The sequence below is a fragment of the Diceros bicornis genome, chromosome 3 (genome assembly GCF_020826845.1).
Source record: "Diceros bicornis minor isolate mBicDic1 chromosome 3, mDicBic1.mat.cur, whole genome shotgun sequence".
Taxonomy (NCBI): Eukaryota; Metazoa; Chordata; class Mammalia; order Perissodactyla; family Rhinocerotidae; genus Diceros; species Diceros bicornis.
The window spans coordinates 100,580,318-100,592,531 of NC_080742.1; the positions used below are offsets into that span (position 1 = coordinate 100,580,318).

The 12,214-nt window shown below is 59.4% G+C and overlaps 1 protein-coding gene across 1 annotated transcript; it reads right to left on the reverse strand.

Moving 5' to 3' along the window:
• Positions 1–2,493: 2,493 nt before the first annotated feature.
• SHH (sonic hedgehog signaling molecule) lies at positions 2,494–11,719 on the reverse strand. The gene is made up of 3 exons (XM_058570049.1): positions 11,411–11,719; positions 5,941–6,202; positions 2,494–3,308 (listed from the first exon to the last, which is right to left on the reverse strand). The coding sequence occupies exons 1-3, from the start codon at positions 11,717–11,719 to the stop codon at positions 2,494–2,496; spliced, it is 1,386 nt and encodes a 461-aa protein (XP_058426032.1).
• Positions 11,720–12,214: the final 495 nt, after the last annotated feature.

Genomic DNA, 12,214 nt, shown 5'->3' on the forward strand with positions numbered 1-12,214 from the left:
GCCAGGACTCTGCCAGTGACACAGGGACCTTCTGGCCTGGCCAGTGCCCGACTTCTCCCTTTGACCAACTGGGCTGCACCGCTAATTGGTCTGGTGGATCCATCTAGCCAGAGCTGTTGGCATGCCCAGGGCTTCCGGTGTACTCGCGATTGACTTACATGCAGACCTGAACAGTCAACTGAACAGAAACCACCAAACTCCACCAGGGATTGTAAACCTTGAACTGCTACCACCTAGAAGACCAAAGAAAAGTCTTTCACAGAGAAAAACCAAGTACCACTCCTGCCTGCAGGGCCCGGCCCTGTGGAAGCCTGCAGAGGGTGAGCTCCAGTGTGCGCACCAGGCCCCCCGCCTCAATGCCAGCCACCTGGGCCCACGGCCTCCTGGAAAAGCCACGCCGCGCCGGACTATCAGCACAGAAGCCCCCAGCGACCACAGGCCTAGCCTCAGGAGCAACTTCTCACGCCCTGCCCAGGCGGGACGGAGGCCTGCCCGAAGCGAAGCTGTCAGTTCAGTTCTGCGCCCCTAAACCTGGGCCAGCCTCCAGACAGTCTTAACCTGCTAGGAGGCCCCAAACCCACAGAGCCCACCCTTCCGAAGCCCAGACTGCTAAGACACTCAGGCCCAAAGCACAAAGCAAGGCAGAAGCCTTCCATAAGCCATAGCGCTCGGAGCAACGGCCGAGGGCAGAGCCCCCTCAGCTGGGCCTACAACACAGCACGGAGGACTTCTCCCCCAGACCCCACCGACATAGAGCACCCACCCGAGGGTGCCCACTAGAGGAGAGCTGTGCCCTAGGGACAAAAGTCCATGCTGAACAACCACTCCAGACAGACAACTTGGGCTTGGAAACCCCCACAGCCCTGAGACTCCAGCGGCTGTGATGGGAGAGGATGGAGGGTCAGGGGACACCGCGCACGCAGCAGTGGGCCTCCTGCAGATTCTGGGAGTTCAGAGAAGAATACCTGGTCTCTCCTCGGGGACCCTGCTGAAAAGGGCATCCCAGGACTTCAGAAAGCAGCTAGGGACCTCCTCCCTGCGAGGCTAAGGGACGTGGCACCCCAACCTGGGGCAGCCAAGCGGAGGGCCCGAGGTCCGCCAACAAGTACACGGAGCCTGGGGAGAAAGTTCTGGGTGACTGCCCCCAGGGCCACCTGCTCCAGGCCCACAGGTTAGGCTGTGCTGGTTACGGGGTGGGAGCAGACCAGCCCCCAGCACAGCATCCCCAACCTTTGGGGTGTAGAGAGACTTTCACACAACAAATACAAACAGAGCTGAGGTTTCTCCACGGATGACAATTAACAAGCAGATCTGGTTCCCTGCTTCAGTTGATCTGAATTCACAGTATAAGCAACACATCTAAATATAATACTGGGAAATCCTGTCAGCACCAGGTTTCCCAAGCAAAGAAGCCAAAAAAGAAAAGAAAAAGGCCTGCAACAGGAATTCTTAGTTATTATATACTAACCAGTCTGTGCGTGGCACATTTTATTTCTATAAAACTATTACAAAATATTCAAAAATACATTTTAGTAAATTTACAGCAGTTATTTCTCAATTTATTAATGCAAAAACATCCTTTGTTTTTCTCTGTACAAACTACAGGCTCCATCCTTGTGGGCTCATCACTATGTGCGCTTTTAAAAAATATTATTTTCTAATAAATTCTTCGAAGTTAAAAATAACAGAGTTCCTCCAGTTTGTTCAGAAAAAAAAAAGTGTGTGTGACCGAGTGTGTAACTGTCTTGATTTCCAAGAATGTGGCCAAAATGGTGATGACAAAGCAAATATTAAACCATGAAGACAATACAGGAGATGGCTGTGACATTGGAAACTAGTTAAATTAAAATAATATATTTTCATATTTTACACTATTTCAAAAATGAAATGTAATTCAGTTAAGTATTGATCTCTCAAAAAATCTAATTTACAATTCTGTGTATAAAAATATAATTTGTGGACCCCCAGGAAGCATGTTTTAGTTTACACTTGCCGAACAGCAGGAGCACTGGGAAAGCGGAACGGAGAGGACAGAATTTTGCTTTCTGAAAGGCAGGACGAGGGACATGTAGAAAAATAGACTCTGAGCAGGTCGCTTGGCCTCACAAAATAATCTTTCCCCCTGTGAGTACAGTTCACATGATAATAATAAATTATCCAAGAAACAAACTATTTAAGGCTCTTGAAGGTCCGGTTCATATTATTTAAAACATCTATTCATAGCACACAAATAAATAGCCAGGAGAGGTGAAAAAAATAACCAAAATAAAACAATCACCGAAAAATTCAAAAATATATATATAAGCTAAACACAACGACAGAACTTTCCGGGGTCTTTGTTTCCTTAGAGTCTACTTTGGACTGTCCTACTTTATTATTATTATTTATTAATATTATAGTTAAAGTCTCATTCCGTGCGCGCTTGTTCCGTGTGTCTGTATCTTGCTGTTGCCCCCCGCCCCGCCCCCCACCCGCGCCCTCCGGCCCCGGCCTTCAGCTGGACTTGACCGCCACGCCGAGCGGGTGCAGGGCTTCGCTGTCCAACAGCCAGGTGCCTATTTGGTAGAGCAGCTGCGAGTACCAGTGGACGCCGGCGGCACCTGGCGCGTCGGCCGCACCTGGCGCCCCTGGCGCGGGCGGAGGGACGCGGCCGCCGCCTCCGCCGTCGCCGTCCCCGCCGCGGTCCGTGCGCGCCGGCGCCAGTGCGGCCAAGAGCGCGTGCGCCAGGCGGAAGGGCGCGAAGGCCCAGTGCGCCCAGCCGTGCTCCTCGATGACCGCGTAGCACGACGCCAGCACCCTGTTGATGAGGATGGTGCCCTGCGCCGTGAGAGGCGCGTACGCGCCCGTGGCCTCCTCGCGCAGCGTCACGCTGTGCACCGCGGCAGGCAGGAGCCGGCGGTCCCCGCCGCGCTCGGCCACCACGTACACGCGCTGGCCCGGGCGCACGCGGCTGGCAAAGAGCGCCCGGCGCCCCGGCACGCCCCCCGGCGGCGGCCCCGCGCTCCACGGCGCCCCAGGCTCCCCGGCGGCCGAGTCGTTGTGCGGCGCGACGAAGAGCAGGTGCGCAGCGGTGAGCAGAAGGCGCTCGCGCGGCTCCCTCGTCTCGATCACATAGAAGACCTTCTTGGCGCCGTCGTCGCGGTCCAGGAAGGTGAGGAAGTCGCTGTAGAGCAGCCGGCCCTGGTCATCGGCCGCCAGCACCCGGTCCCCGGGGCGCAGGTCCTTCACCAGCTTGGTGCCGCCCCGCTCCAGGTGCACCGTGGCCGAGCCTGGGAAGCAGCCGCCCGATTTGGCTGCCACCGAGTTCTCTGCAGAGGAGGAGAAGGGAGAAAAGAGGAGACAGGGTGGTGAGTTCCCAGAGAGAGGCACGTGTGGGGAGGGGGGACGCACGCTTGGTGTCCCGCTCGCCCAGAACGGGGATGCGCGCAGCTGGGAGGAGAGATTCCAGGCTGGTCCAGCGGAGCCCTCCCTCCCCCAGCCCCACCGCCTCCGGGACAAAATTCAGAAGCAGACACATTCCTTAACGACTCTCTTAGGACTGGACTGGCGGTGACAAAGTTTGGCTGGCGTCTCTGGCAGGAGGCGGGTTACACTCCTTGCCTTCCGCCTTCCTCCCACCCCATCCCCCGGCTCAGCACACACCCCACCTCGCCACGAATTCAGAGGGTGTTTGCTCTCCACTTGGATTCCTCAGGAAGCCTCCTTGAGCTCACTCGGGCGCCAGGGCGCACTCTCCTTCCCTCCCATCCCCTGTGCAGGGCGCGGCGCCCCCTCGTGCGTTGCGCACTGGAGTTGCGCGGCGGGGACCCCTCTCACGCCCGCCTCAAAGCCCAGCCGGGGGCCTTGATGTCGGCCAGTTGGGGGGCGGGGCGTGAAAAATAGCTGTAGTAGTTGTAGCAACTGGATAAACATTCCAGAGAATTGGCCGAGGTGTGAAAATCCGGGGCTTGTGTGGATTTTCTAATTAAAATCCAATAAAGGGTCCTGCGTTGTCATTGTGATCTCTGCAATAAATGGGAGACACTCTTGGAAGAGGGGACACTTCCATGTCTCCCCCTCCCCTTTCTCAGCTCACTCTCTCTCCAGCTCTCTGGCCGCCCCCTCCCTATTTGCTCAGGTGCACCCCCTCCTCCTGCGATTCACACGCGGGCTCTCCAGAGACCGGGCCTCACAAGCACTATTTGCACAGCCAGGCCTCTCTTCCAAGCTCTCGAGATGTGTATTTGAATTTTAAATGGCGGGGCCTGCTTCGAGCGCTGGAAGCGGCCGGGTTCTCAAGGCCCCTTGACTACCCGCTTTCTCGAGCCCTCCGTCGCTCTCTGAGGCTCACTGTCCCGAGGACAATTATCAGAGTCTGGGCGGCGCGCAGGGGACAGGCGAGGAGGGGCGGGGAGGTCTCAGTCGTCTTTGCATTCCAATCTCCAGGATCACGCTTTTTGCAAATAGAGATGACGAGAAAGAATCTTCCCGCTGGAATTACAGAGGGATTTTAATCTTCTCATCGGTTTCTCTGGCATGAAGTGCGGGCCTGGCCGTTGGAGGCCCGCCGTAGCCCCCCGGAATGCGACCCGGGGCGCAGGCGAGCCCGAGTCGTCGAGTCGCACGACCCTGCTTGACACGCACCGCACCGTGCCCCGGCCCGCGTGCACGGAATGCCAATGAGCGGCTCTCCGTGCCCCGGGGGTCTGCTCCCCCCGGCGAGATCCTCGGGGCGGGATTACCGCTGCTCATTTGCGAGGAGACCTTTATGGACCCTCGCTCCCGCCAGGGGGACCCCGCGGACAGGGGTGGCCCGAGAGGGGGCCGCGCAAGGAGAGCGCAGCCACGAGGTCCGGGAAGGGCGCGTCCGGGGCCTCCCGCCGCGCCTCCATTTCCCGCCGCGCAGCCCCGCGAAGTGGGGGCGCCGCCTTCTCCTCCTCCCTGCAACTGAGACCCTTTCTCGCGCCATAAACCCAGCCCCTCCCCCAACCCCTTCCACACCTTTCTTTCTGTTGTGACCAGAAGCCACTATTTTTCCTTACTACGAAGTGTGTCTTGACACTTTAAAAAGTGTTTTCCTAGTAACATATGCTATTAAAATACAGCTTAGGAGACAAACAGGCAAAACTGGGGAGGGGGGTGGGGCAGAGACAGTTCCTCCGAAATTCACTGTGAACTGTTCTGGTAAATGCGCCAACCTATGCTGAGCGCTGGAGAGCTCCGCATGCGGTCTCCAGGTGGGGAGCTCTGCGCGCGTGCGTCCGCGCCTTCCCGGCAGAGCGATTCCTCGCCAGCAACAGCGAGTGGCGTTGCAGGCCCAGGGAAGGCGGCCTCACCGAGGGCCGGGCTCCAGCTGCAGACTCCGATCGGCTTTCCTGGCCCTGCCTGTGGCTCAGGGCAGCCCAGCTGGCTCCTAATAAGGACGGATGTTTCTGGGCTTGCGGCCTCCAGATGTTGGAAGTGGTAACTACTCAGTTTATTACCTCCCACCAGGCCTCTCCCGAAAGGCTTAGCAGTGAGTTAAGTTGGTTTAGACTCCAGAGGCGCTCAGCAGGGAGGGGAGAGGATGAGGGGCTTAGACCCTGGACAGAACCTCCTGTGCTGGGGGGGTGAGTGGGGGGCGGTTGATTCTTAAGCCTTAAATGAGACAAGGAGCTCAGCCAGACCTGGCTAACCGTGCAGGGCTGCAGTCTCTCACCAGGAAAGTCCACGCCCTCCCCAATCGTGCTGCCCTGTCAGCGCCACCTGCAGTGGGGCTCCGGAAACAGGGTTGGGGAAGGCTCAGGAAGCCGCATGCCCTCTGCATCTGGGCTCCCAGAACCTGGGCCTCCGTGGCTTCAAAGGTAGGGGCAGTTCCTGGCTGGGGGGGACACCCCTTATAGGGTGTGTTCTCACATCACCCAGTTGCCTCCCTCCCTGCGTCTCGTGCCCCTCCCCATTTATCTCTTTCCCACCCCTCACCTGCTTTCACGGAGCAGTGGATGTGCGCTTTGGACTCGTAGTAGACCCAGTCAAAGCCGGCCTCCACGGCCAGGCGCGCCAGCATGCCGTACTTGCTGCGGTCTCGGTCTGAGGTGGTGATGTCCACGGCGCGGCCCTCGTAGTGCAGCGACTCCTCTGAGTGGTGGCCGTCCTCGTCCCAGCCCTCGGTCACCCGCAGCTTCACTCCCGGCCACTGGTTCATCACTGAGATGGCCAAGGCATTCAACTTGTCCTTACACCTCTGCGGAGAGAAGGGGCGACCCCACAGATGTTAGGGCCCACCACCCGTCCCCGCCCCTGCATCAGCTGCCCTGCCCCATCCCTGAGGACTCGGGCTGTGTGGAGAAGTAGAGAGACAGGGCCTGCAGCGGGGCCCAGCCAGCTCAGAAGCGATGGCACTAGGCGGCAAGGAGGGGTGACCTCTGCTCGGGGAGCAAGTCCTCTTGGAGATGAGCTGACATGAGGGCCTTTCTCCAAGTTCTGAAGTGGCAGAGCCCCCACCATGACCTGAGAGGCAGATGGCTTTTCTTTGAAACACGGAAACCGCGTGTTTTCAGACAATGGCTGCAGAACGCAGAGGGGGCATGCTCGGCAATGCCCCACTCCTCCCCCAGGATGCCCTCCACTCCTCAGCCCCTTTCTGTGGCCCCATTTCTCCCACCTGTGCAAGGCTCCACCCATCTCCCTGGGCACACTTCCTCATCAGGTGGCCGGAGAGAGGCCCAATGTGCAACTTTGCAGAAATCAAGAAAAATACACTGTCTACTTCTTAAAGAATTAAAAGCCTTGCCTTATCTCTGGACCCTCCCTCCTACCCATGCCTATCTGAGGTGAGAATTAAGCCAAAGGTGGAGAGGGAGGTGGGAAGCCCACAGCGGTGCTTGGGGAGGGGGAGCCAGAAGTGAAAGGCTACCAGGTGAGTGAGACTTCTCCGTGCAGCGAGCGGAGGACAAACAGTCTTTATCTGGACAGCCACATTCCTTTTGCTGTGGAACTCTTTTCTCCCGGCTTTTCTGTGGTCTGATTGTGTCTCTTGTTTTCGCTAACCTGTTCCCTTCCCCCCTCTTGTTTTCTTGGCCCCAGCGCAGAATGGTGTCCAGCAAGTTTGAAGAGCAAACTTAAGAGGTGGAGGCGGAGGCTGGGGGATGGGAGCCCAGAGGCCTGCGCCTTGGAGCCCTCGCCCTGGGGAGTCTCCCTCTTGAAATTGCCCTTGGGCCCCCAACCCCCCCACCCCCCTCCTCCCCCAGCCGCCTGTAGGAGTAAAGAAACATTGACTAGGCGGGACACCAACCAGGGCAAAGTGGAACCCGGGTTGTGGGAGTTCCCCGCATAATTCTCGGTCCCGTTCAGATAAGGATGCAAGAAAAAACAGAGTTGAGTCAAGTGTGTGTGTTTGGGTGGGTACTAACTCCCCGGTCGTTTATACTGCTGCTGGGGGGCGGGGTGCGGGATTTGAAAGACGGGAAGTGGGTACAAATCTTGACGAGGCATCCCCGGGAGAGGCAGACCCCCGGGAGTAGGCGACAGTTTCAGGGTGACTTCTGCAGAGGGCAGGGCTGGTCTCCTCCGGGCGGGCGGCTGCTCTGCTTGGGAGCCTGGGCACCGGGCTGGAGAGACGGCCCCATCGACGACCCTCACCACGTCACCACAGCGCGGGGGAGCTTTTCCTACAGAGCAGGGGAGGGGGCTCTTGCAAGAAGGGCCGCGGCCCCCGTGTTAAGGGGATGTGACAGATTGCGCAACAGGAAGAGCCCTGTGTATTTGGCAGCAATAAAAACCAGTAACATGGTTGTAGAGTTAAACATACAACAAATGGGGGGGGGGCAGAGGGAGAGAGGGCGGCCCTGGTAACAGATCAGCTCTTGCAGGTTTCTGGGCCTGCCAGCAGTTTTCTTAAAAAAAAAAAAAAAAAAAAAACTCGGAAGGGCAGAGTTTGAGTGAGGTCATCTTGAGAACTGAACGCGTTTTACATGAAAATCAATCAGTAAACCAGGGTCAGTTTAGAGCCGGGATGTGAAGCCGGCTGCGCAGGCGCACACAGCCGACACGCACACGCACACACCGCGTCCGGAGCCCCCATCCCACCCCGGTTTCCTCCTCCTGGAGGGCAGATGAAGCTTTCAGCAGCTTCCCACCCGGCACCTGGCGAGGGGGAGGGCAAGATGGGGAGGACGCGTACCAGCCCCCAGCGCCCTGAGCTGCGCTACTTGGGCAAGAGCTGGAGGACCCCCGGCGAGAAGCCCCGGGCCGAGCCAGGCCCGAGTGGGCGCCCCGCGCCCCACGCGCCTCCCCGGCGCCAGCAGGCGCGGCGCGGCCTCGGCCCGGGGCTGCAGGACGCTCTGCGCCCCGGCCCGGCGCTCGGCGCAGGCAAAGCCGCGAAGCCCAGGCCGGTTATCAATTCACTGAGTCGTGTGCCGCGAATCAAGCCGGACTCTGTGCAGCCACCGTGAAGCCCGGCGGGGCCGCCAGGCGGGCTTTGTGTCGGCGGAGGTCAGGTTGTTCCCCACGCCTGAGCTCCCGCCGCCTCCCCAGTCTGCGCAGCCGCTCCGCGCCCAGAAGCCCTAGCAGGGACTGTCACCGCCAACGGCCCACGGGCTTCCCCAGTGCGGGGGAGGGGTGTCCCAGCTTCAAAAGAGACCCCTAGTCCCTAGACACACCTCTCTCCGCCATCTCCTCCCCCCATTCCGGAAAATCAGACGCCTCGCATCAAAACAGGAGAACCCTCCTCGAACCCACACCTGAGCGCCGTCCCCAGGGCCGCCACGCCACAGAAATCTACTCCACGTGGCGTCTCAGGTGGAGCCCCTCGGGAGCCCCTCGGCAGCCCCGTGCCGGCCCCTCGCGGCCTCCTGCCCCCGCAAACCCCCCTGGGACCCGCGGCCTGCGCGGAGAGGTGCTGTCTGCGCTTCCCCCTCTCCGAGTTAATATTAACCAGGAGCTCCTGCGTTCCAGAACTGCTCTGAAAGTTCCACTGGGGACGATCTTGCCATGGTTGAGGGACTTGGGCGGCAGTCACATTAGAGAGATAGAGAGACACGGAGACGCGGAGGGACGGCCGAGACAGGGCTGGAGGGAGACGCACCTGAGAACAGTGGCTAGGTGGTTATCTTAAATGAGAGGCCCGCGGTGAGCAGGTTCCCCAGGAGCCCTAACCTGCCCTGGCCTGGGAGGCGTGCCGGCTTCACCCCTTCACCTCCGCCCTGCCCCTCGCCGGCCGGGTCCAACGCCTCCCCCATCCCTCCCCTCCTTCAACTTTTAGAACCAGAGAAGAAGGAGACAGGGAAGGGACAAACCCAGGGGCACCTTCCAGGCCGGCCCCAGCCATCCGCGCTTTTAGGGGACATTTGTGGGGTCCGTGATACAATCCTGGCCCGGCTCTCCCCCCCCCCCCCGCACGTTGGCTGCCCCTCCCCCGTCCTTTTGTGTTGGGAACGGGAATAGCCACTGCCCAAGGAAAAAAAGTATTTGTTTTCGTTTCGTTCGTCTGAGGGAAGTTGACAGAAGGTCAGAAGTTCAAATGCTGCCCGCGTATGCGGCGGCGAGAGGGCCGGGCGCGGGGCCGCTGGCCGTGGGTCCCCGGCGGGGCGGCCGGAAGAGAGACCCGACTGGGGGCTCGGGCTGAGGCGCCGGGGCCGAGAGGCCGGGGAGGCGGCGGGGAGGCCGCCCTGGAACCGGCTTCTCCTGCCGCTGGTCCAGCCTGCGCCGCCGGGGCCATCCCGGCCGTCGGAGCCCTGCCATTAGCCTTGGCCAAGCCCGCGCTTCGGCGCGTGGAGGGCCGGGCGGGCGGCCGCAGCCCACCCCCGCGCACTGAAACCCTAGCCGCGGGATCGATAGCCCCGGAGTAAGTGGAGCCCAAATGCGTCTGCCGGGGTGCGCGGCTCCGCGCGCTCGCGGTTTGGCAGCAGGGCGGCGAGGCCGGGACCCCCTCCAGCGTCGGCCCGGCGCAGCCCAGGGCGGACGCTGACCCCTCTGCTCGGAACCTCTGGTGTCCCCGCCCCCGCCGCTTTCTCTTGCGTCGCCTCCCTCTTCCCCGGTCCCAGGGGACCCCGGGAAGGCCACCTCCCTCCCGCGGGGAGCAAGGGTGACCAGGGGGTCAGAGCCCCCGCCGCACGCACGGGGCGCCCCGAGGCCTGCGCAGAGTTAATTGTGGCTCGCGCTGCTCTCGGGCACAGGCGCGTGCGTCCGCACTAGCGATCCAGATTTAAGGTGGCCGGGAGCTGATGAGAGAGAGTGAGGGATGCCGACCCTCTCCTCCGCTCCCTTTCCCACCCCTTCTGTCAGCTCAAGCCGGCTACCCCGGGTGCCCCTCTCCTTTCTCAGCTCCGCAGCAAGGCCGGGAACCGGGCTGGGAAGCCGAGCGGCCCGGAGGTGCTCCTCTCTCCCTCCCGCCCCCACCCTCCCCTGCACTTGCGCCCCACCAGCGCCGCTCTGTCAGCTGCGGTGCGCTCCTAGCCCTAAAGGTAGGACTTGAATATTTTAATAGGGCAATAAAAAGGATGTTGACCTATATTTGCCAGGAAATCCATTTCTAGCTTCAGTTATACGTGCGTGGAGTTTCAGAAAGTCTGCCATTGGTGGGGAGATTGGCAGCCAGAAGTCTCCAATGGAGGGGGGGGGAGAGGATGCTTGCTTTGCTTTGGTTCTCCTTTCCAGCCCTCTCCCGCTAATATTTAGTCGCTCCTAATTCCTGTGCAAGCAGGTTGGAAACTAGTGTGATGCAATGCCAATAAGTTCTAAGTCCCTCCCCTCAGGTACCGCGGGCTCGGGAGAATGTAAGAGCATCCTTAAAGAAATATCAATACATTCACACTCTGATGGGCAAGACTGCCCCGCTGGGATCGCCTGTGGAGCTCTGCGAGCCCATCAGGGACCAGCCCAGCCGCCTCTGGAGCCCCTGCCTTTTGTCAGAACTGCCTCCTGGCTTTTCCCATTGAGGGTCTTTGGTGGGGGGCAGTGGGGTGGGGGTAGTTGTGGGAAAGAAAACCACAGAGGAGATGGGGCCGTGTACAGTCTGAAGCGTAATGGTCAAGGCCACATTGTACAGTGACCTGTAAGCCACTTTGTGTTTGAGGGGATCCTTGCCCCCTCCCTCCATTTCCACTCCCAACTCAGAAAGGGCAGATGCCCCCAAAGTGAAGGTCTCCTCGAGTTACAAGCTAGAGCTGAGGCAGGATGGGAAGGCCATCCCAGCAGGACAAATCAAATCAGGGCCACGTATGGACCGTCTGCTACCTTCCTCCCCTGCCCCCACCCTAAACTTCTCTAGCTGGACCCTTCCCTCCATTCCCTCCAGGAAGAGGAGGGCAGGTAGGGAGGCAGGTGGGTGGGGAAGGAGAGGGTGAGATGGCCTTCTATTTGCCTCAGGAGCAAGCAGACTAAGTCTGCAACTGCTTGGTTACACGTAACCCCCTGAAAGCAACACATTCCACGCCCGGTGCTGGGTTTCTACCTGAGTCATCAGCCGGTCCGCTCCAGTGTTTTCTTCATCCTTAAATATGATGTCGGGGTTGTAATTGGGGGTGAGTTCCTTAAATCGCTCCGAGTTTCTCGAGATCTTCCCTTCATATCTTCCACTGGCCCCTAGGGTCTTCTCAGCCACGTTGGGGATAAACTGCTTGTAGGCTAAAGGGGTCAGCTTTTTGGGGTGCCGCCTTTTCCCAAATCCCCTGCCGGGTCCGCACGCCAGCCCCGAGCACATCAGCAGCGAGGAGACAAGAACCACCAGCAGACATCTCGCCAGCAGCAGCATCTCGTCCATGGAACCCAGTGACTTCAAAGCTGTCCCCGTGTGGGGCTGTGTGTGCAAGTGTGTGTGTGCCTGTGCGCTCGGGCTGCGCTCTCCCTTGCTCGCTCCGGCTTGCTGCTGGCTCCCTCGCTCTGTGCCTCGCTCTTTCTCTTCCTATATAACCTTGCCTGCCGCTGCTGCAGGGGACTCGCCGCTGATCCCCACCCAGACGGGGGCTGGAACGGCTGGCTGCTGGTCGCTGATAACGGAACACATCGGAGTTGGGGCGCGAGACAGCAATCAAAAGACAAAAAGAGTCTGATTTTAAATGGTAGCAAGCCTCGAGAGCTTGTGAGAGAGGCTGCCGTCAGTACTATATTATAGCTGGCAGGGGCGTATCTGATTGGCCAAGGCAGCACAAGCTTGTCTTCTGATGTTTAACCCTAAAAAAGACTAAATTTTTTTTTTTCTGTTGCTGCTGTTGCTTTATTTTCACCTGAAGGCTTCGAGTTAAAAAAAAAAAAATCT